This window comes from Belonocnema kinseyi, chromosome 5, assembly GCF_010883055.1.
Source record: "Belonocnema kinseyi isolate 2016_QV_RU_SX_M_011 chromosome 5, B_treatae_v1, whole genome shotgun sequence".
Taxonomy (NCBI): Eukaryota; Metazoa; Arthropoda; class Insecta; order Hymenoptera; family Cynipidae; genus Belonocnema; species Belonocnema kinseyi.
This window is the reverse complement of record NC_046661.1, coordinates 116,946,216-116,970,729: the sequence shown is the minus strand read 5'-3', so window position 1 is coordinate 116,970,729 and position 24,514 is coordinate 116,946,216. Positions and strand designations below refer to the sequence as shown.

General features: G+C 33.6%; 1 protein-coding gene across 1 annotated transcript in view; it reads right to left on the bottom strand.

Annotated features, from left to right (window-relative positions):
* Positions 1-12,294, bottom strand: part of LOC117172488 — a 43,154-nt gene extending 30,860 nt beyond the window's left edge. Inside the window, exon 1 of the mRNA XM_033360477.1 lies at positions 12,005-12,294. Coding sequence (XP_033216368.1) covers positions 12,005-12,025 — 21 coding nt within the window. The 5' untranslated portion in view covers positions 12,026-12,294. The remainder of the gene's footprint in view (positions 1-12,004) is intronic.
* Positions 12,295-24,514: the final 12,220 nt, after the last annotated feature.

Below are 24,514 nucleotides of genomic sequence, written 5' to 3'. Positions count from 1 at the left end.
AAACGGTCCGTACATTCTAAATTATAATTTGGATCTGATAATTCTACTTGAATCATTTTCTCCAAATTCCTATTGGAGGTACTCTGAAATCAGTCCCAAAAAATGTCTCCCCCTAACGAAACTTCCTCCCACCCCCAAACCTGCATAAAATCATGTATAAACACACGTATACCTCGTCCTTTTCCAATATATCCACCTCATTCTAAAATACAGCTATACTCGAAGTATATATATGGCACGCCATAGTTCAGTGCGGCGTATGTAGGGTTAGGGTGGGTTGAGAGGTGGTGTGGAATGAGGAGATGGAGTGAGATCTGGTATAGGGGAAAGGGGGTGGCGTGGGGTAGCAATGGGATGAGGACGACTGTGTGGAGTCAGCGTGAGAGTGGGGTTTCGGGTGGCAAATGGAGGAAAGGGGAGAAAATGGGTGGCAGAAGGGTGGTCGTCAGATCAGGGGTGGCGCCCGTTCGATAGCAGGCGCACGTGGCCACGCTTCCCGGAGCCGCCGCGGTGGCGCCAATGTCCTATTAAAATCCCCCACCACAATCCACCTGGTGGGGTCGTTCTTCCCCCACCCTAGAAAAATATACACCCTCGTTGCGCGCACGCGTCTAACATACTTAAAGGACACTGACACTCCCCTTCTTCTTTTTCGTGGGACGCCGGCTGAGGGAGAAAAAGAGACTCGAAATCCTTTTTTTATACTTTTTATGAAAAAAAGGGTATAGCGGATGCAGTTTTCGAATTAGGAGCGAAAAGCGGGAGGGTTAAATGTGAATAGTTACAAGAATTTTATCAGAGAAAAGTGGTTTAGGCGCTGGATAATTCATTTATTTTTAGAGGAATTATATTGAAAATGAGTGCGTTTTTCGGTGTCTATACTACACATCCTCTTTATTTTGGAAACTGGAAGCGAACTAGGGAGATTGTTATTAGTCTTCTAATCAAACCTCAGATAATTAGAACCTTGTCAACTTTTAATGAATTGGAGCTAAAAATTTTGAATTAATGTAATGTAAAATGTAGAATATTCGAGAATGAGAAACGTTGCGCCATCGCAGAAATGGTTTGAATACTCGTGATATTATATGCGGACACAATGAGCAAAGTCCGGGTAAGGAATAGCGTTAAAGCATCAGGAAATCTCGCGCTGCTTTTTGTGCTGTGTTTCCAGCGACAAAAAGCTACAGCTCGTTTCCACGACGCGAAGCGTTATATAATCGCACGATTTGTCGGGCATTTCGCACCGCCGGATTTTTGCGTTCTTCATTGGAAAGAAACATTGACAGAGGGATGTTCCTCATCTGTGAAATCTACATTATCAAATCAGGGAAGCTGTAGTATCATTTCCAGTGGTGGGACGTCTTTACCGACGTTACGTAATTTAAAATACGACATAGGTTTCCACAATCTTCTACACCCACGTGCATTATGAAAAGAAACGACAAATGAGAAACGGACCGATAAAGAAGGGAATGGAAAAAAGAGGCCAAAGAAAAAGGAAACGAGAGTGAGGTCGATAAAACAAAAAGAAGACAAAGAAAGAGAAGGTCGAGAATCAAGGATCAGGCTTCAGTTTTGGAAAGGAGAATAAAAGATATAATGAAGCAGAGAATGAAAGAGCAAACCATTTTTCTCTGAAAATTCAAAAAATATTTTTAGAAAAAATGGTTCCTTGAATTTTGTATCAAAGTTACGATGATAAAATATGGGAGGCTACGCCACTGAGTAAAAAACACGAGTACGAGCTTGAGACTTCGTTATACAAGAAGCCAGGCTCTGAGCGTGGGTGGAAGCGAGATGGCAATAGCGAGATGGCAATAGCGAGCGACTCGTGCTTGTGTGGCTGACGTTGGCAAGCGTGTTTCTTGTGTGCGTGCGCTTGCGCAGACGGGAATTCTGGCGCAAGTACCGACGTATGTAGGGAGGGCTGTTCTATACAGTATACAGTCTGCACTTTAGAACACGGTACGCATGTGTAAGTAAGGATAGCCTCCGTGTGTGTTTATGTGCGATCAAGCGCTGAAGACTCCTGCCGCCTATATGCCAGTTTAGTAACTAAGCACGTGGTTCTCCGGAGACAAAATCGAGCGACAGGAAATAATAGCAACCTGAATTCTGCAAGACACTCAATAAAAAAATATTAAATAATGTTTTTTCTTTTGCATATTGTTGTACAAGACATTATGTTTTGATAACTTAGAACGTAAATCCATCAAGCTATTACATTTATGACAAAAATTATACACTATATATTCTATTAGTCAAAGATAATAAATATTTGTGCATCGATGCGCGAACAGGACAGACGCTTTAGTTAAAAAGAGAAAAATAAAAAGTGAAATCTCTATTGATTACAATTTGATAAAAAACAAATTTGGCGGAAAATTATATAAAAATCAGGATATATTTAAAGTAATCTGTGTCTCAAAATATGCGGCTTGGTTTTTACATAACATGCAAAATAGTTTATTTGTTTCGCCACGAGCGTATCATAGGCCTAGTTTTTCTTTACAACAAATGTACCATAATTCTCCCACTTTTGAACCCTCGTCGAGAATATTTTCACTTTTAGAGGCAACACAGGTAAAGCGGCCACAAACACTTCTGTATGCATGGAGAGGTCTAGACTAGTCTAGACTAGAGGATGATGTTGGCTTAAAATGTTGGAAAAAGCCTCCTGATTATGAATATGGAGATTATCATATCGAAGTTGGTCGTTAATTATTGAAACAATTTTTTTAAACATGTAAAAACTAGAGATCTCTTTTTTCATTAATTTTTTTGTTTGTGTCTTGTTTTTGAATAGGATAACTTCATGCCATTATTTTCAATTAAAAACAAACGATTCTGGGCTCCCACCAGTGGCCTCATTTGAGTACAACTCGAGACCGTTTTTTTTTAGTCTTATTGTAATACCTGAAACTAGCCCTCAAATAATACTTTGTTTTCACAGTGTACAGTAATTATGATAAAAGAATCTATAAAATATGTCTTGATTTGAACCAAGACAAGAACTTTTTCCGTTTACACTATTTTTGAACAATTGACCGCTTTTAATGTAAAGCGTTATAAATAATCGAATTTGCACTAAAATTGGCTTATTTGCAAATAGATATCTCAGCATGTATCGGAATGAATTTCTTTTTTCGATTTCAAAACGTATTCCAGACAGGAAAAGTAATTTTTCCGACAAAAAAAAAACCTGTTGTTTGTATATAAATTTAAAAAAATGATTTGTATTGTTTATTTAAACTATGACTTTAAAACATTTAATTCAACCAAATTTTTTCATAAATACTGTTTTTTGTTTTAAACTGTTTAAACAATTAACGACCAAATTTTCTAAAAAGTACCCTAGATAATCATAAGCAGGAGGCTTTTTCGAATTTTTAATCCAAAATTTCCCTCTAGAATACCTCACAGTGCATACAGAAGTATTAGTGGCGGCTGGATTAGGAGATACTTTGGGGAAAAAAGCTATCAACAGTGCTTCCACTTCCTAAAATAGTAGCGTTGTTGCTCATACGAGGTCCGCGGTGGGAATGCACTTATCGGAAGAAGCGGTGACTGTTGAGTATCTCGGGTTCATTTTCCATCTCTGTTCCACCCACGTGCCGATGGGAATTTGCATATGATAAAAGCTCAGTCTCCCCCCTCCAAGCGCCCTGCGTGTCACCCTTTCCACCGCAAATACAGTGGGTATCCCGTCGTATCTATAACGATGAGATAGCTGTGCCACCTGTATGTAGGCGAGTGAATTAACAGTTGGCTTCCACGTGAGAAGATCGGAAGGGGTGAAATGGGGGGAAGGAGGATGGGATGGAAACAAGGAATGCCCTAAACCACGTGGAGATCTGCTTGTCACTCGCAAGAGTCATTCGCCTGTTTCCACTCCGATGCCACACATTCTAAGGATCTCACGCAGAATTAGACAAACCGATATCTTATCTCATCATCTTTCGAAGACAGGTCATTATGGAAAATTCTGCTCAGAAGATTGTTGGGAATTTAAAAAGTACATTAAGGAATTAAACAAAAATAAGAGCGGATTTCGAAAAATTAATGTTTGATACGATGCGCACAACATTGTATTGAGCATTGCCAGGACTGAATTATTTTAAATCATATTGAATAAGAGGAAGTGAAGGTTGTTAAGAAAGGAAATAATTTCTATAAAGAGAAATTGTATACTGTGTAAACTTGATGCAAAATGTTGTTAAATGAATAAAAATTGGTTCAGCTTGCAGATTTGAAATTCAAATTTCCGCTAGAATAGAGATTCAAAACATCCGTTAGTCAATCATTTTCTCACGTCTGTTGTTCGAAGCTAACAGTAAAGTACAAGTGTATAGAACGAAACGTCTGTCACAGTGCCATCGCACAGGGCGACTGACTGTCTGAGATCGTAGAGCATTCGATCGAACCGAAACACGGAATCGAATGTGACTCGATGTCGGGGCAGCGAAGTACGGCACGTGCTTGCCGAAAGGAGTGGTGGGAATGTAAGTTATGCGCAGCACGTGATCTTCAAAGTTGCATATGTTCAACGTCCATCCAAGCATTTCTTCATTCCCACGTGAACTTGCTTACGTGACTTTTGTAGTCTTTAGCAACATACGACAAGGGGGTTCGTGAAGCCTTTGTAGATTGATACCGGCCCCTAAGGCGAGGAAAGTCTTACCGTAGGCAGACATTTTGCAGCCGATTGTCCAAGATTCGAAAGGTTCGTTTACCAGAGCCACCAGCAGGATGAGATTACTTTTCGATTCGAAAGTGTTAGGTCCAAAAATAAACTCAAGTTTTACGTAAGAATTAAATTACAAACAGATTTTGCAACATCTCACAGAATACGAGAAGTTTCAGAGTCTTTATAAATTCAAACAGAAACTAGTAATATCTTCATGGGTGGTGATGCTATATGTGAGGGGCATACGATTTGGAAACAATAATATAGCGCTATTGTATGCGAATATTGTAAATATTATAAGGAAAAAATTGAAAAATTATAACTGTCGGTACAGCAGGTGGGGAGGGGGACGGGGTGATTAAGTAGGGCTTAGTAACGTGACGAAATGCTACAACTGCGAATAATAAAGTGATTTAAGGGGGAGGGGTTTTCTCGGGTGTCACATTAATGTTAAAATTACATATACTTACTATAGAAAAAACGTTATGTATGGGGGGGGGGGGGGGAATTATTAGAAAAAAGCGTTACATATTCTGTGAACCCGCCCTTGCAACACGGCTGTAATTTCTACCGAATTGTACTTTCTATCTCTTAATATATTTGCTGCAGGTTTAGGGAGAAGTCATAGATTGAGGTCTGTGCTCGAGAAAATTTATCACCGTAGATCTGATTAGGAGACACGTAATCAAGTGGCGGACTTGTTAAAATTGCAAGTCTGGCCGTCTTCTTTCCTCCCACTCTCTTTCTCCCTACTCCCATTGTCATTCAGTTTATGCCGATATAGAATGTAAACATCGCGACTGTCACCTGTTGTTACTCGCACATAAATAGGTTTCATTCACGGTCAACTATTCGCCGTGGCATCGCCCTTGCCGGCTGGTTCATTCGTTTCTACATAAGCCGCAACACAGTCGTAACTCGTAACTATACCGATTGCGGCTCACGTGCCGTAAGGCGATTCATCTTTGCGATAAGCGCCGACGGCAGTCGGTATTCGTAATAATGATCGGCATCTCGGGCCAGATTATGCGATTTCGCTTTGCATGTGTCTGCTTGAGTTGCTTGCCTGCCACTGAAAGGGAAAATAATGAATGGGGATCAATGGACTTCGATTGCCGTGACTACTCACACCCGGCGATTATCCCACTCAGCGATTATCGTGACCGCGTCTTGCTCTGTCGATCAACGAGTCACGTGCTACAATCTACATGATAGATACTTCAACAGACAAAATTTTTCCACCTTCAGTATGAATACCTACATACAATGGATAATGTCTAGATATTGTATGCATCACTAATCAGTAGCGAAATTTACAAAATCCGCAACACATTTCCATGCGTAATTATAAATTAAATTGACAATAAATGTAATACATATTAATAACTAGAGAGTTCGATTGCATGAACTATATACGTTCAACGAATGTCAGATTGCTATTATATAATTATTATTAGCTCATTCAATGAGCTACCAGAACGAATCTAGAATTTGAGTGATTATTTCTATGCATGGTTTCAAATGATAAAGTTTCCATAAATCTTGAAAAGCAGTCTCCTTTCAAAATTTGATGCTTTTTGATGTCGAGTCAGCCCATGCCGTCAGTCTGCATATGATCATTTATTACATGCTTGCAATCTGTATATGTAACTGCAATTTCCTAAAGATATAACGCAGTACTTCCAAATTTAAGGAAGTCACAGGCGATCAGAATATACATATATGTATATTGTAAGAAAAATGGTTTAATTTTCAAACAGGCAATTGTCTTAAGATTGCCATGATGTTTGGAATGCAACTGGGATTTTTTTATGTATAGAAGCGGAAGACGAACCTCGTCGGCAACCGAGCCGAATCCGACTGAACAGCAGAATAGAAGCGAGAACGACAAAGTGCATTGCTCGTTGTAATGGGGACTGAGAGGTGAGGCGAGGTAAAGTGCAGTGAGTTGGGTTCCCCTCTTTTAAAGGGTGGATGGGGCTTACTGTGGCAAAGGTGGAACATTGGGAGGGAATTCGGAGGGTTGGAGGACATCCACAATGCAACACGCACACTCCAAGGGCTTCCTGTACATCGAGTACTTGCATTCGCCTGAGTTTATGTACTTATTGCACATACATCAACCGACACACACTGAAGTTTATAAGTATCTTCTACTACAGGTCTGCCGAATGTACATAACGTCTGTGGTGATGCCGTTTACGTCGATATCGTCAGCTGTTGCTTCTGTCACGATCGACAATGCCTTTTATGTGCATGTGTGTGGGTCTATCAGCATGTGTGGGCTTACGAATTTATTTCAGGTGTGGGTTTACGAGTGAGATGTGCGATTGACAGTGTCAGAGGAAACAATAGTCAGCCCGTATGCATCATCTTGTGTGCGTGCGAGTGTATATGGAAGAACGTGGAGAAGAGGTATTATATGTGAAAACACGTGCTTTGGGTCGACAAGATTGTAGTTCTAAAAATTATGTCGTTTAACTTTGATTCGTTGTTATTTTTTCATCTTCAAGTAACATTTAAAATATATTCCTATAAAATCATAATGAAATTTATTGACATGGTGTAAGGTTAATCGAATGGAGGTCTCACTTATCAATGGTATTTATGTAAATGCTATATTTATATGTATTCTTTATTTAAATCTATTTTGTAGATTCAATTGTTTGAACTTTTCACTGTCCTTGTTTGCCCCTTATAATTTAACAATTTTAATGCTTGAGAATTTGGGGGCCTAAGCCTCTTTATTAACCTTTCTGATTGGAATTTCTGCACATATATAATATCAGATTCAAGTAGTCCAGCTGCTTCACCTTTTTGTGGCCATGCATAATACTCTACTATAAATTCTTTAATTTGACTTTTATCGCCTTACCATTAAGAGTGTTTCCATAACCCTAACCAAATATTTTCTTCCAGTTAGCGTAACATCAAAACCTAGGCTCTAAGCCCTCTAAGGACAAAGCCATCATAAGAACAATGCTATAATCCACTTGCCACGAAGGGATCACAAACGGTATGTATATCAAATTAGTAGGTTCACATTCAATAACCACATAAAGTCAAACCTGTATAACCCATGCTGAGGGTATATATCGAGGGTAAAGGAGGAGGGTTAAGGTCGAGAAACTTTTGTACAGTGGCCGGTTCAATGCGGAAAAGTGACGAGCGAAAATGAATGTGGATCGAATATCAGGGCGGGTTTATGTGAAATGAATGGCACCTGTTCTCGGGTCATATTCTTCGTGACCAAAACGAAACGAATGGTTGGAAACAGGTGGTATTATTCCTCTACTGCAATGACAATACGGTGGATTATCGGAGCCATTAAACCGAGGCATGAACTTGGCCCGTCGACTTAACAAAGGGAGGCCACCAACTCGATGGTTAAATGAACAAGAGGGGAAGGAGGCTCGTGCGATGAACTTGACCTGCGACAAAAACAGTCCTTGGAGAGAATTTAACTTAGAGAAGAGTATAGATAAGAAAGATTGCGGGTGAGACGACGCGATGTCGCCCACGCGACCAGATATCCTCCTGTACCCGTTATTTCAGAAGCAGTGGTTAGAGAAGAACACCGTTAGGGACACGTGCTTCGAATTTTCGAACGCAGACAAAATTCTTCGTTTTCACTTAAAAGACCCACATTGTTCTTGTTACGAAAACTTTGTTAAAGTCAAATTTGAGCGGAAAGAGAATCGAAAAAACCTTAACGGTCAGTCTGATGACAAAAATGTATTTTTTTCAGCTTGTTTGGGAACATTCAGATGTTTGAAAAGATTCAAATGATTGAAAAGATTCAGATTATCTGCATTTATTACATTGTCTCGTGCTGCCGAACCTAAATAGTGAAGGAGAGTTCATGTGAGAGTGCATAACTGTTATCGTAAAACATACATGCACATATAACACATTCGCGTGCGGCAGCTTTTCACCTAGTACTTCCGATAGTACGAGGAAGAGTCGTCGCACGCTCGATAGACTTTTAATCGAGCGGTGCATTCGAAATGTAAACAAAACAATGCATTGCATAAACCGGCAAAGCCACGTGCTATCATATTTATCAATCGTATCTCTTTAATGTCATTGTGGAATTCATAATGAAAAGAATTTTTCAAGAGCTCAGTTTAATCCTTGAAGGGCAGGTATATGGCATAAAGAGGGTTGCATCTGGATGAGGCAGGTAGGTGACGCGTTGTAAAAGCACTCGGGATATAAATCACTTTGAGTCGGTGGTTCGTGGTTTCGTGGTATAACTATATCGTATATACGGAAACCACAGCGAATTTATGAATGGAGGCCTATTGACAGATTGCGAGTTGATAGCTCTCTCATTAATGACCCCCCGCGCGCTGGGATTTACTACACAACTTCGCATAAGTCGACTCTTCAACGTCACCCACACAATAGCGTTGTAAGAGTGAGGAGACGTAAATAGTGTTTGTTGACATTCTACAATCTAAACGGCACGAGTCGCAGGTCAATAGCAGAAAGTAGACATTCTCTGTTATGTATAAACACGGTTATTAGACGAGGGTCTTTTACCGGCCGGTTCGCAATTGGCGTTTGTACCTGTTGTACGTGAACACGCGCTCCAACTCAACAGTAAGTCTCGCGTAAACAAGGGGACACTTGTCGCATCGCTATCTACATAATTGAGTGTACTTGTTTTCGGAAGAAAGCGAAGGTCGCCTTTCTTTCCGAGCAAAGAAAGAACAAATTTTGCGTTCAGGAGAAGATATGCAGAACACAAGGATAACATAAGTCTTTTTCAAATCTGTACCGGAAAGATGCACTCGCAGGAACTAATGAAATATTGACATATTTGGAAACATTTATGGTAACATTTCTCCTTAATCTACATTTGCTATATATCACTGACGTTTGTGAATTCAAAACCATTGCCTAAAAGAAGAATTTCACGATCTTTGACATACTATCGTAGAAAGGGTAAAGTTAGGAGGTGAAATGGTTCGACTGGCTGCAAGATCGTTATGGACATAAGCAAGAGCAACCACGTGGATTATGTGACTTTATGTCAGGTATCGGGATTCGGTCGAGTTCTAATTCCACTTTTTCAGGAAGAGGACGAACATTATACCGCCGTGTAATATGCCGATATGCATTTTATAATTCTTAGGTCATTTATTCTAAACTTAAATCCGCAATGGGCAGAATAAGGCAAGATATTAAAATAGAGAAAATAAAGAAGACGATCGTCGTTATCAAAAACAAAAATTACTTAAACTACTGCAACTAAATATAGTCATGCAAATCTATTTTCGCGTTCCTAATAAAGCTTAAGGTGTTAAACTTTGATCATAAAGTGGATAAAAATGGAAAAATAACTGACACCTATGTAGGAAAATTCATTTAATTAACTATTCTGGACAAGGATAATATTAATTGTACTCATATAATCATCAAAAACGCCTCTAAAATAAAAAAATTCTTTTCCCGACAGTAAAAGACAATCGAAGCAATTTTGCCAAACAACAAAAAACATACATAAGTTATGTGTCTAATTTTCGCCTGTCAGATATAAGGGAATAGCCCAAAACCGCATCCGCATTTAAGTATGTTTTTTTGTTCAACTTCAGAATTATTGAAGATATATTGCCACACATTAGTAAAAAGTGTTTAAACATTAACATTGAAATACTAGTCTTAATAAAATAAATTTACCTACAACAGAGATAAAATGATTTCACCGACAGTAGTTTTGTGCAACACATTCTTGCATCTATTAGAAATTCCATTTAATTCATCCTAACCGAAACAGTATTCTCCACAATTATTCCATTTGTCCAAGCAAATTCCTTATGAAAAAGTGTTTTGACCCAGACAAAATGCTCTAACTCTAAAGTATAGACCATCATACCCAACATATTTCTAAACCATTTTTTTCACCCAAAGTATAAAGGCATTCATCTCTCGATAGAGTAAATTACTCACCGTGAACCAAAAATCTTTCATCCACAGTACAAACAATAAAATAAACAAGAAGCAATGGAACAATAAATGTAAAAATGTGATCTCTCGTTCAAAAAATTTTTTTCTAGCAAAGAAAAATGATACATCAAGCTTTATCCACTGATTCACAATACCTTAGTACGTTAAAAGCAAAATGTCTTGATCCGCAACGAGACATTATACTCTACAGAATCTACACTACCTACTTCAAATCATCCACCCTTTTAAAAATTAGTATGATGATTACTCCTCACCGACAATACAAGATCATCAGAAAATGATCTTGTGACACAATTTTAAGATCCTCTAACTCTAACCTAAACCAAACGTAAAACCCAGCCCCCATGGAAAAAGAACATTAAAGAAAAACGATGTCATCAAGATACAAATTTTCATAAATATCTTCTTAAAAAGGAAGCAGAGAAATTAAAGTGGTTAAAAAACCAATAGTGGGATAGTGTTGGGTAAAATAGGTAAATTGAAAAAAGGAGGGGAATTCGAAGAAAAAAAGGAGATAGGGAGACTCACTGGAAAACATCCCCTTAGTGGCTTGTTGTCGTCCTGGTAACCATGGTGACGCTGCCCCCTTGGCGGTTGGTCATAACCATGCCCCCCTCCCACAACACAGAGTCCCCACCCTCATCCACTACGTCACACGGCGCTAGGCTTCCTCTACAACGAGTGGCCAAGTAAAGAAGAGGGTTGCCTGCTTGCCTCTGATCCGCTCTCCCCTTCACCCCTGTTGCACTTCCAAAGGAACGTCCGATTCCCCCTCTTCCCTCCGACACCCGCCTCAGGCCAAGGAAACGCGGGATCGCTTCGAATTCAAACTACCGAACACGAGGTTACCACGCGTCAAATCTGACATTCCAAATGCGGCGCGAAACCTGTGCATGATCCACAGATTTCAGAATTTTGCCAAGATTTGGCCGTGGCATTGGGAGGAAATTAATCACAAGTCAGAGAAGAGAATTTCTTTCATCAAAATTTCCGTCCATTGAATCTTTCACCGAAATTTGGGGAAATATTTTCAACTTAAAATTTTCAGGGGGAGAGATAATATACCTGGGCCGAGTATTCCCTATTTATTGTTTGAGAATTTCAAGTACTTGTCTGGTGTCTTCTGTCCCGTCGCTCGGACTTGGAACTTACAAGGCACGAAGGACGAGCACTTTCACGAGCACATTTCATTCACAATTTTTAATATTTTATTTTTTGTGGTGTAAGATCATCACTGTGATCACTGTGGTTTAAGCTGATCACTGGGAGGCAGAACTCCACTTTTGTCGCGGAATCATTTTTTTTTTGTTTCGAAACAGACAATAACCGCACAGAACTCACCTGACCAACGTCGCACCACATTATTATTTTGCTGGCAATGGTGACAGCATCTTGGACCGTGGGCGAACCATGCACAGGGTTATTGGTAGCTCTGTTTTTCGAGGAAAAGAACGTCCTAAGACGGAATCCGCCTGAGAGTAAACAGGTCCTTGTTGGTGGAGTCTCTTCTCGATGAACGGAGCAGTGTTTCTGCCTCCGTTGAGATTTTTTTCACACAACACGAACACTCAGAGTGAAAAAAACAACTCTCACTACAACGTCCCTAGCACTGACTGGCTGGCCATGCAAAGCATTACTGAGTGTAGAGTGTACTCTGACAACAGTCCTCGCTCCTCGCACCGCCGCTCGGTTTTCCCCGAGCGCACTCGGCTCTTTCCGCTAACGCTCGGCCCACCTGCACTCCGGCACGATGGAACGGCTCACAGGAACGAAACTGGCCGGCGAGACCCGAACGTATGTATGTACGTCTCGAACGTAGTCCACTGCCAGGGCTTTCATCGAGAGACGTTCAAAATTCCAGAAAAACCGGATTTTTAACCTTTTTCGAGGATCCGGGACGGCTAAGAAAAATTTTAACTTGCTCAGTGTATTTTAGAATTTGGAAATGCTCGGTTTTCAGTCATGGGAAATTGAAAAAAATAAGTTTACAGTAATTAGGCGATGGAAAGTTTTCGAAAGATGTTCTTATCTTTATGTAGTTGGTTGCTATTCTTACAAAAATGTTAAAAACCCGTATATACATCAAAGTTGTTGATACAATTGGTTGAATATTGCAAATAAAAGCAAAAAATCATAAGAATGAACTATCATATTATAGAAAAGAAAAATCCCTGACAACAATCGTTATTAACAAAGAGAATTTAAAGCATCCACAAAACCGTCCCCATAATATGAAACTTTAATTTGAAAAGAAGAAAAAAATATAATTGTGATTTTTTGTTGAGCTAATCGTTTTGCTTATTTTTTAGAATTTTAATTAGAGCCGAGACTGCGAAAGATAATATGGGAATTTTCTGGTGATATCGCTTATTCTCCTCACAGCCCTCAATTTGAGCATCGACGTCTTTGAAGAAAATTTCTCGCGGTTTAAAATTAAATCTGGGTGGCAACTGGATCTGGAAATTAACGTGAATTTTGTTTAATTTTCAATAATAACCCTAAACTTAATAAAATAATCATTAGTTTTAATTTCAACAGCAACACATAATAAAAAGACCTTAATGATAAAAAATATATGTAAACACATTTATCGAGTAAGGAAAGCCAATATATCACAGTATATCATATTTTAATCCCATAACGCACACTCTTTCTCGCATTCTCCTATTTCATTCTTTTTAAAGAGTTCCTTCTACATGCTCATTATCTATGATAAAAGGAATTAGATTTATTTGAATTTGAACCTATCCAGTTTTCGTCAATTTTCGACGTTTTGGGAAAATCCCATTAAAAAGTATATATTTCAAATGTATATAGCTAAACAACGCAAAATGCGATGGAAGGTCTAAACAGCAAAGTTTCTCGCGTTAAAAAGACCTACAAAATTTTGACTGCTTTAATTTGCAGTTTAGTTTTGATTGCTTCGAATGAAAAAAATGTTTTAACTTTGACAGTTTGAACTTTTAAATTGATTTAAAAAGGATCAAGAAATCCAAACCTATGTAATGGGCCGGAAAAAGTTGCAACAATTTTTTATTTTGTCAACAATTTATCATCAGACGGTCAGTGGAATTTTGAGCCTTTGGGTTCACTCATATTTTCGAACAGTTATCCAAATTTTAAACAGAATATGTAAAAATTTACTGGAAAGATTAGAAAAATGCGGAAATTTAAGGGAAAACAAGTGGTTATTAATTATGTGTCGTTTAGTGTTTTACGTAATTCATTAAAGAATTTACTGTAAATATTACCAGTCAGATTTGCACTAATGAGATCGACATATAATTAAATAAACTACTAGATTACAAAAGTTTCACCCCAACTCTTTTTTTATAACTGATTATAAGCTCTTTTAATTTTAATTATTTCAGAGCTAAACTAATTTCTCTTTAAAAGGTTGAATGCAAAAATAGTGATAATTTCAATGTTTTTTTTTTAAATGTTCAATAACTTTCGAAATAATCAACAGCTCAGAGTTGTAACATAAAAGTTTGGAAAAGTTGCAATATTCGTTGTGATGAGAACAATTTTTTCGTAAAATATATAAAACATACATGTAACCATGAAGTTTCAATAGAAGTCCCCCCAAAAAATATATATTTATTTAACTTTTTATTCTGAAATGTTGATCATCCTGGTCTTCGCCTTGGGCCTGTGTTACTCATTATTTTGAGAGCATTCAACCCTTTGAAGAAAATTTTTTTTTAACTCTAACATATTTAAAATTAAGAGAACTTAATCAGCCATAAAAAGAGATTAGGTCTTGAATTTTTTTGCAAGGTAGTATATAATTGTATTTGTCTAAAATGAAGATGATTAAATTGCAATGAGCAAAATCCGCAAAATACGGACAAAATTCGAAAACAAATTGAATGCATAAATATTAATAGTTTTTAGATTTAAAAATGCCCGAAAATTTTACAATCAAATTATGAGGTTTGCATACAAAGGGCCACTGGGTTACTTCCAGCCGTAGTCCCGTATTCAATAGCATCCTCTCTGTCATACAATTATAGGTGGACATAAGCAGTATAAGACTGCTGCAGTGCAAAGAGAATATCGAAAGTTAGATGTAGTTTAGGAGGTATTGACAAAAATCGAGTTTTCGTTTGTAGTATCTTTTGTCAAAAGGAAACTAACAATTATTTTATAATCACTACAAAAATAGTCAATATTTCTGTTCACCTCAGAATTGAATGTTTTTTCTAACTAAACTCTTATGTAACGAAATCATTTTTAGAAATTTAAATTGTTACAAATTTATAAATCTGTACATATCATAACTGGATTAGTTCATAGAGTTTTTCTAAATATACATTAATCGAGTCATCTTGTCAGACTAAATAAAACTGTTACTTATTATGTTGGTGTATTCTTAATATTTAAAAAATGACTTACAAACAAACAATTCAATACTTCAAAAATTCTTTAAGTGGTAATAAAATCTGCCATTCTCATAATACTTCATGAATTTACATTAACGTTTTTTTGTCTGTTAATAAAGCAAGTTTTTGATTCAAATCTGCGAATGCATTTTCTTTCTTAAATATAAATAAATATTGCAACAAAAAAACGATCTATAAGCTGTAATATCTTGATATTCAAGTTTAATTTTTAAATAATAATGTTTATCACTAAAATTGAATAACTAGTTATTTTTATTGCCCTACAATTAAAAATCCATACATAATAATTATAGATGAATCAGTTATAACAATGATATTTCCTTGTTATATAATAGTTCTGCTAAGTAAATATAATAACTTTTAAAGTTAAAGTATGGTAAAAAAGTGACATCAAAGGTGAATAATGAAAAGTTTTAATCTGTGAGCTCATATTTTGAGCAATATGTCAAGAGATAAATTAATCCGTTGATCAGTTAATTTTTAATGTCTAAAATTTTAATAATGCGGGAGGGATTTTTTTTGCGATTCTTTTATTTTTTAGTAATACTTGTCCTCGGCACGAACTGAAAAAAATTATACATAGCGGAAAAAGTCATAGTTCTCCCCTTTAGTGCATAATATATAAAGTGGTGTAATCCGAAAAGAAAAAATGGCCTGGTGGTACATTCCATAAACTACTATCTCTCTTTTTATCAAAAATTCAACTATATTGTTAAAAATTCAGTTTTTTAATTGAAATTTCATCTGTTTGGTTGAGAATTGAACGATTTTGATGAAAATTCGACTCATGTTTGGTCAAAAATAAATTTTTCGAACTGAAAATTAATATATTTTTAAAAATGTGTCTTTTTTAGTTAAAAATGCATATATTTTAAATTGAAAGTTCAACTTTCTGTTTAAAAATTGATGTATTTTGTTGAAAGTTCATTTTTCTTGATAGAATATTTAATATTCTTCGTTGAAAATGGATCCTTTTTGGTTAAAAATGCAATTGTTAGTTTGAAATATCTTATTTCATAAGCTTCATTAAGAATTAATCTTTTTGATTGAAAAGACGATTATTTGACTTAATGTTGAACTACTTTGTGAAAAAATTAATTTTTTCATTAAAGATTCATAATTATAGTTGAAAATTCATGTACTTTGTATAAAAGTATTTTTTTTCGTGGAACATTAATCTTATTGGCTGAAAATTTTTATTTTTTGTTATTAAAAAAATTTTTTTTATCTGAAATTTTTACTTTTCCATATTTACTTTTCCCTGCGTATATAGAATAGGTTTCAAATTCCTCTCTTTTGATAGAACATTAATATTCTTAATAGAAAATTTATCTTTTTGGTAGAAATTTTATGTATTTTGTTCAAAGTTCGTCTTTTCTGTAGAACAGTAATCTTGATGGCTCAAAATTCATTTTTTTTTTGTTGAAATTTTAATAACTTTCTTGAATATTAATTTTTTTATCTAAAAATTGAACTATTCCACTTTATGTTCAAATATTATTCTATATATTTTATGAGTTAAAAATTATTCTTGCTTGTTAAAAGATCAATTATTAACAATAATTATATTTTTTGTTAAAAAATCATCTTTTCCGATTTAAAGTACACTGTTTTCGGAAACATTCGACTTTTTAGCTTTAAAAATTTACTTCTTAAAAAATTCAACTCTTGGTTTTTGTTAAAAATTCGACTGCTTTCGAAAAAATTGGTCGTTTTGGCTTACGAATTGTACTATTTGTTTAAATCTTAAACTATTTTTTTTTAAACTCGTCTCCTTTACTTTAAAGTTAATCTATTTGGGGAGATAAAAAATCTTGAAATTGGTAACGCAGTTTATGGACGGCCCATAACTGGAAAATTTTTTCGTATAGGAAGAAAGTAGGTTTGCGCCGCGCTGCGCCGCTTCGCCAGGCCTTCACAAAAAGTACCCTAGCGGCGCGAGGTCGTGTAATTGTGGCCCCGCTAGGCCTCGTTACGGATACGGTCTGTTTTAGGGAGGGAGGGGGGGTTTGGAACCCATTATGTAATATTATTGACAGAAGAGAACATTTAAATTTATGGACAAAAACTAATTTTGAAGAATACGAAAAAAGGGTTCAAAGCTTTTTCATACTTAACAGAACATTTTAGGAGATTGAATTTTTTTCAAGATTTCTGGGAAAATTTTAAATTGCTTGTGTTTTATTTAAAAAGAATAATTTTAAGTTTGAAAGATCTTAAAATGTTTGGAAAAAGATTATGGAAGACTTTGAGACGATTTTTTTAATTTTTAAGGATTTGAAAATATTTTAGGTGTACTGAATTAGGCAGGGTGTCAAGAGAATGAAAAAATGTTTTTAAATTCATGGGAAAATTTTAAATGATTGTTTTGTAAAGAATTCCTAGATGAAATTGAAAAAAGATCACAAGACATTTTTAATTATGTCATAACATTTTAAAAAAGTATGTAAAATATTTTGCAGCAAAATTTTGGTCATTTGGCCATATTGCATAACGATTCAAAAGTAATTAGAACTTGTGAGGATTTTTTAAGAATTTGCAAAGTTTAACGAAAACGAACAAATTTTGTTTAGTTTATAGGAAAAATTAAAATAATGTTTTATTTCGAAAAATCAATTTCAAGAGATTATTTAAAATTATTTCAAAAGATTTCAAAAATGTTTGAAGAAGAATCTGAAAGATTTTAAGACAATCTTTTTAATTTTTCAGAATTGAAAAAAAAAACAGAAAAAATTGTAATGCATTTTAAAAATTAGAAGTTTTAGAATGTCTGACAAGATTTAAAAAAATTTCCTGATATTCGTGTGAAAATTTGAAATGACTTTTTAATTTGAAAAATGAACCTTGAGAGGAAATTAAAAAAGGTTTTTAAATATATCAAACGATTTCCTAAAATTTCAAAAGAGTCTACAAGATTTTAAATATAAATGTTGCAATTTGGTAAGATTAAAAAATAAAAAGTCGAGTAAATTCAGGAAATATTTCGTAAATTTAAAGAGATTCAAAGCGAATTTTAAACTTTGAAAGATGTTTAGAAATTTAGATTATCAAAGATTTCAAAAATAAACATTAGGATCTTTAAACAAATATCGAATTATTTTAAAACAATAAACAAAATTTTTTTTAATTCTTGGGCAAATTTAAAAGATTGAGCCAATTTTTTTACATTTTTAATGATTTTCCAAAATTTTGAGAAAAATGAAAGTCAGTTAAAAATATTTTCAGGACTTTAAGACTTTTTAAATAAATTGAAAATATTTTAAAATTTGGAAGCATTTTCAAAAATTTATCAAATATTTCTTTATTTCTTCTAATCTTCTAAAAGTCGTAAACATCTGTAAAAAAGATTTGAATTTTTCCTAATATTCTGTAAAATCCTATAAAATAAAAAATTTCTTTAAAATCTGATAAATGATTTTCTGAAACAATTGAAATATTCGAAAATCTTTTTTTTTCTTAGGAATCTTTTTAAGGTTATATTTATATAAATTTAAAAACAAACTGACAATACTTTAAGGGAGATGTCAAAAATAAATGTTATGGTCTGTTAGATGGTAGAGGGCAAGGGAGGGGGGGGGGGTAAAAACGTCGAAAATAATGTTACGTAAAATGTGAACGTTCCCTTACAGAAAAGTTACAGAAGGTGATTGTTCAGTATTGGCATTAAGCTGAAATGGTATCGAATATTCTTGGTAAAATGTAAAAAGAATAAGCATTACTTTGCCTTTTTTTATCTAGTAATAACATTCGATTAATTGAATCTAAGGTCATGGTGTGGCGCTTGAGATTTTCAGCAGTATGCGCGCCAACGAGCGACATTCATGTACGTTCAGTGTGTGTACCTATGCAAGTATATGTGCAGGACCGACACACTTTAGGACTCCCCGCACCCGGAATTCGCTCACTTTTACTCTCCTCGAACTGGAACTGTTTCTGAATGGATGTAAGTAGAATGACCCCGTCTATCATCCAAAGGGTCGTAAAATCTTAATGACGGACGCCACATGAAATACTGCTGAATTCGAGCCTAGCTTTTGCGAAACATGAAGCAAGGATTGTCGCACTGCAAACTGACATTAATTTTACATTTTTCCCATGGAAAATTGATGCAGAATAAATAATGTGACTCATCTTTTTCAAAAAGATGTAGAACCAGAAATATTATATCGTAAATTAAAATCGTATATTATAATAAAATCGTAAATTCTATATAGTTTAAAAATAAAAATGTTTAAAACGCTATTTTGATGTTTCAGTTTAAAAGTTTTGAACCACCACCATTTACAAAAAAACATTTTGGAAACATTCGGGCATTTTTTTCAAGCGTTATAAACTTTGAACATGCAAATCAACCCTTGAAATTTACAAATACGATTAAGGGTTTTGGTGATAACGTCCAATGTGTTAAACATTGTAACCTTGGTTTAAGCTTCAAGTGAAGGTACAAACTATGTAGTGAAGGAGCAATTTAATTGCAAGTGTTTAGCTTTAAACTAAAATCAATATTACATTGAAAATTAAAAGATTATTCCGATTCTTCTAGATTTTAAATTACGTAATTGATACTGTTCCAAAATTAAAAAGTTTTTTCCTTAGAAATTTCTGAATTTTAAGTCCTTTGCAAATCCAATTATTGAGCACTTTTACACTCATGAGCGTACATTTTCTATTACTATTCATTTTTTTATTATGCTTTAATGCCTTTTTTCTGGTACTTAAATTGAGAAAATTTGAAACTATCGCTAATATTCAAACATAATTTTACAGTTACATTTTAAACTATTTAAATTGTTTAAAAATTGCAGCTTATGATAAGTAACCATAAATAACTAAAATTTCTCTAAAGTTTTGAAAGTTGTCGCTTTTAACTTTCGGGTTAGGTTGTGAACCCTGGTTTAAAGGGTCCGAGGTAATTTCCGGTTCGGATCAGATTTAAAATGTAAGCAGTTCGAGTAAGAATAAGACTTTTCAAAATTTTGAAATTATAATTTTGTATCCTTCAAATTAAAATAGTTTGATAATTTAAATTTTTAATTCTTCATTCAGATTAAAATATTTGCATCAACAAAACGTAATGGTGCGATTGGTACTTGAAATTAAAAATTATGAAGTTAAGTGTGCCGCGATTATTAACTCAGACAAATTCATTAAATTTCTTTAACGGATGTTACTTCTATATCTTAATTAGAACTGTGCATTTAAAGAATTGGTTTATATTAGACATTTATTAAAGTAATAAAAAGTTGAAGAAAATTATATAGGAATAATAGTTCAACCTTCAGATAAAAGTCGTTAATATTACAAGTTTCACATCACTGTAATATTATTGATATGTATAGTCTTCCAATAAAAAATAAAAGTGCGTTAATACCGTCATAAAGAGGTAACAAAATAGTGTATTGAATAAGAGAATTGAGAAAGCTAAAGTAAATTACGTGTAAAACGACTCATAAAGTGGATTGACTGCTTCGGCATGAGAATCGCGAAGTCACCAAAACAGTTATCGTTACGAGAGAGACGATTTCATTGACGATGAGTTACGACTTGCATCTCGTACGAGAATCACGTACGCTTTTAATTCGTTCCGATGACGGGCCCTTTGCCAAGGTCACCGATATATAGTAATTTAACGAGGAGAATTAAAAATCTGATCGTTATTGAATTCCTCTACTTTTTTTCATTCATCACGTTTTTGTAATCAATGAGCGTCTAATTTAGCTAATAAAATATTAAGAAGTTGCAATTCAACTCAATAACGGGAACAATTTTCACTAATATTCAATAATTTACTAATTTATTTTATAATATAATTAAGGATTCGCAACGAACCCAATGTTTTTTTAATCAATTTGCTACTACAAAAATGTGCAATGTTTCATTTATAAACAAATTTTGTCCTTTGAGATTGACATTGTTTACTATCCAAATTTTCCAAATTTGAAATTGAATGTGTTACATTTTAAGGGTGAGAACTTGAAATATGAAATATTTGCATATCATATGCTTTTAAATTAAAATTTCCCAAGCTTCAAATTAAATCTGTGCTTTCAAAATAATTAAAAATGTGGGCGTTCAAGTGCCTGCTTTATTCAAGCATTCGAAATAATACTCAACCATTTTTCTAAACGCCTGATGTATTTTAGACAAATTTTCGACACATAACACAAATTTCCAACTAAATATTTTGAACAATAGACGTCATGCTAGTTTTTAATAATTTTTAACTAAAAAGTGCACTTTCTAAACTAAAAAAGATCCATTCTTAACCAAAAAAAGTGTAGTTAAATTTTCATTAAAGAGAATTAATTTTCAATAAAAAAAAGGAATTTTCCACCAGAAAATATCAATTTTCAACAAAAAAGTTAATTTTAAACAATTCAGTTGCATATTCAACAAAATAGTTAAATTTTCAGTTAAAAAAAAAACTTTTATCAAAAGAAAACGAGCTTCCAACATAGAACATTAATTTTATACAAAAAAACACGAATTTTCAGTAAAACACATCCATTTTAACCAGATATTTAAACTTCCTAATCTAGATGATTTATTTTCTACAAAAAAGACGAATTTTCAACAAAAAAGTTCAATTTTCAATACAAAAATATGAATTTTCAACAAAAAAGTTAATTTTCAACCAATAAATTAAACAGTCGACAAAATACTTAACTTTCAGTTTAAGAAATTAATTTTTATTAAAAGAAAACGAACTTTCAATACAGAACATTAATTTTCTACCAAAAAGACGAATTTCGAGCAAAATATATGAATTTAATACCAAGAAAATTACATTTCTAAAAAACAGATGAATTTTCAACAAATTACAAAAATCATCAACTAAATAATTTTAACAATGGATGTGATGCTAGTTTTTGGAAAATGTTAAAAATAAATAGTGGAATTTTCAAACAAAAAAATATATGTTATTAACTAAAAATAGTGTTTATAAATTATAATTAAAGAGAATTAATTTCCAATGCATTTTTTTCTATAAAACACTTTAATTTTGTACAAAAAAGTTGATTTTTTTTACCAAAGAGTTGATTTTTCAAACGATAAGGACACATTTTTCACTAATCAGTTGAATTTGCAACCCCACAGTGTGATTTTTCAACCAAAAGGTTAATTTTCAACCGAACAGTTGAATATTTAACAAAGTAGTTAAATATACAGATAAGAAAAGTAATTTTTATTAAAAAAAGAGAATTTTTAACTAAATTATGAATATTCAGCCAAAAAAATTAACTCTTAAAAAGAGTTGTTCAACTTTCAAGAAACTAATGAAATTTTCTACCTAAAAAGATGAATTTTTAACGCAAAATATAGTAGTTGAAATTTAACAAAAAATATTTTATTTTAAAAGTAAAAACATTTAGATTTAACCAACAAAAACAAACTTTCAACAAAATATTGGAAGCTCCTACTAAAAACGAATAATTTTCAACCAATAAATTGATTTCATATAAAAAAAGACGAAACGTTAACAAAATACATGAATTTTCAATCAATTAGTTGAATTTTCTGCAAAATTGTAAAATTTTCGAGCCAACAACACATTCATTTTTACCCAATTACACCAAAATCTCGCTTTCAGTCACCCCGTTCTTGGCCTTCCTAGAATTGTTGGCACACGCAGTTTGGTGTACTTGCATTGTTAACCAAAAAAGGTGAAATTTCTGTAGAAGATGATGAATTTCAGTCAAGAAAAAAAATGTCAATAAAATGTTTTAATTTTTAAACAAGAAGGATGACTTTGTAGTCAAATTATTTAATTTTCAGCAAAGCAATTAATTTTTGTGCTAAATAATACAATTTTTAACTAGAAAATATTAATTCTTAACCTACCCCAAGGCCTGTAATCGTTAAATAAAAAAATCATGAAAAATAATTTATAGTATTTAAATAATGAATTAATAATTATTATTAATATAAATTACGAGAAATTATATAGAGGGGAGTACTCGAATATGAGATATTCTTATAATATGAGATAGCGGGGTATCAGCTAAACTAACCGACGGACTCTGTTGGTTCTATCACTAACTTGTAGCCCTTGAAGAAAGAGTAATTTCATGGTATAGTCCATTTTTCATTGGGCTTCTAAAGATTATAGGCGAACTTTTTGTGAAATCGATGGTGGTCGAGTTCTTGGAAGGGAATTCTTTAAACCCTTATTTATTATTCATTAAATATGTATTTAGCAGTAAAGTTTGCCTGGAGTGATGGGGATTGAATAACTAATTAGGAAAATATCCATAGTGTTGAAGTTTTTCATTGCACAGGTCAGACATAGTAAGTGCATAGTTGCACGGTATGGTTCTCATAATATGAGATACCTGTGGTTTTATAACACTGTGGCTGTGCGGGGGAAATTGGTTACAAAAGTTTTTGTGACTATTGCAAAAACTAAATATATCTAAATAGCAGTAAATTTATACTTCGGAAACATAGAATGAAGTTTTTCATTAAAAATAATACTTTATTTTGCATGTTATTAACTATTTCCTGGGGTATCTCATATTACGAGAATAATTTAACGAGTTTGAAAAAGCACTTTTTTAAATTTTTTGTATTTTCAGTATAAAAATTTTTTTAATAATATGTTTTATTGGAGCTCCTTATGGCAAACTAAATTTCCTTTAAAATGGCCAATATTACTTTTAAATTCAGTATATAGAATTCCGACAATCACGCAAAACAGAGTTGGTATCTCATATTTGAGTACTCTCCTCTACTTTAAATTAGAGGAAAATTGTTTATTTTTCAGTAAATGGCTAAATTGATCATTTAATGTGCCTACTTTGAACTCTGAACACACCTTTTTTCTAGAGTTTAATAAGTTTTATTATTTCCAATTATAAATTGTGTGAGGAAAATCGCAAACGCAGATATTTTACGTTGCAATATTTACTAAGAACCACAAAAAATACATGCATAGTTCAAATTATGCATGTTGAATGGTAAATTTAGCCATGTAATTTTGTCTGCAACAGAATTGCAAAATAAAAATAAAATGTATTCTTGTGAAACCTGTAAAACGAAAACCTTTGTAAATATATGTCATAAAATCATTATTCCTATTATTTTATAAAATTTTACTTTATTAATTAGATAAACATCAAAATAACAATAAAATATTAGATAGATAGGTCCGTAAAATAACTTTGTCCAAGGAGCAATTGGGTTAGCGTAGCTCAAATAATTTCAGTAAGTCTAGATAATTCGTACATCACTGCAAGTAATCAGTGACCGTCTCTGTTGAAGGTGGAATTCTATAAAAAAAAATGTGAATTCTCTGAATTCTTCTGAAAGCATAACATTCTTTTTAACTATTTCTAAGATTATCAAGTTTGGTCGAACGTCAACTACTACTGAATTAAGATTCACTGTTTTTTTTTAATTCTACAGAATTCTTTAAAGTCTTTGAATTCCACTACAATTTTTTGAA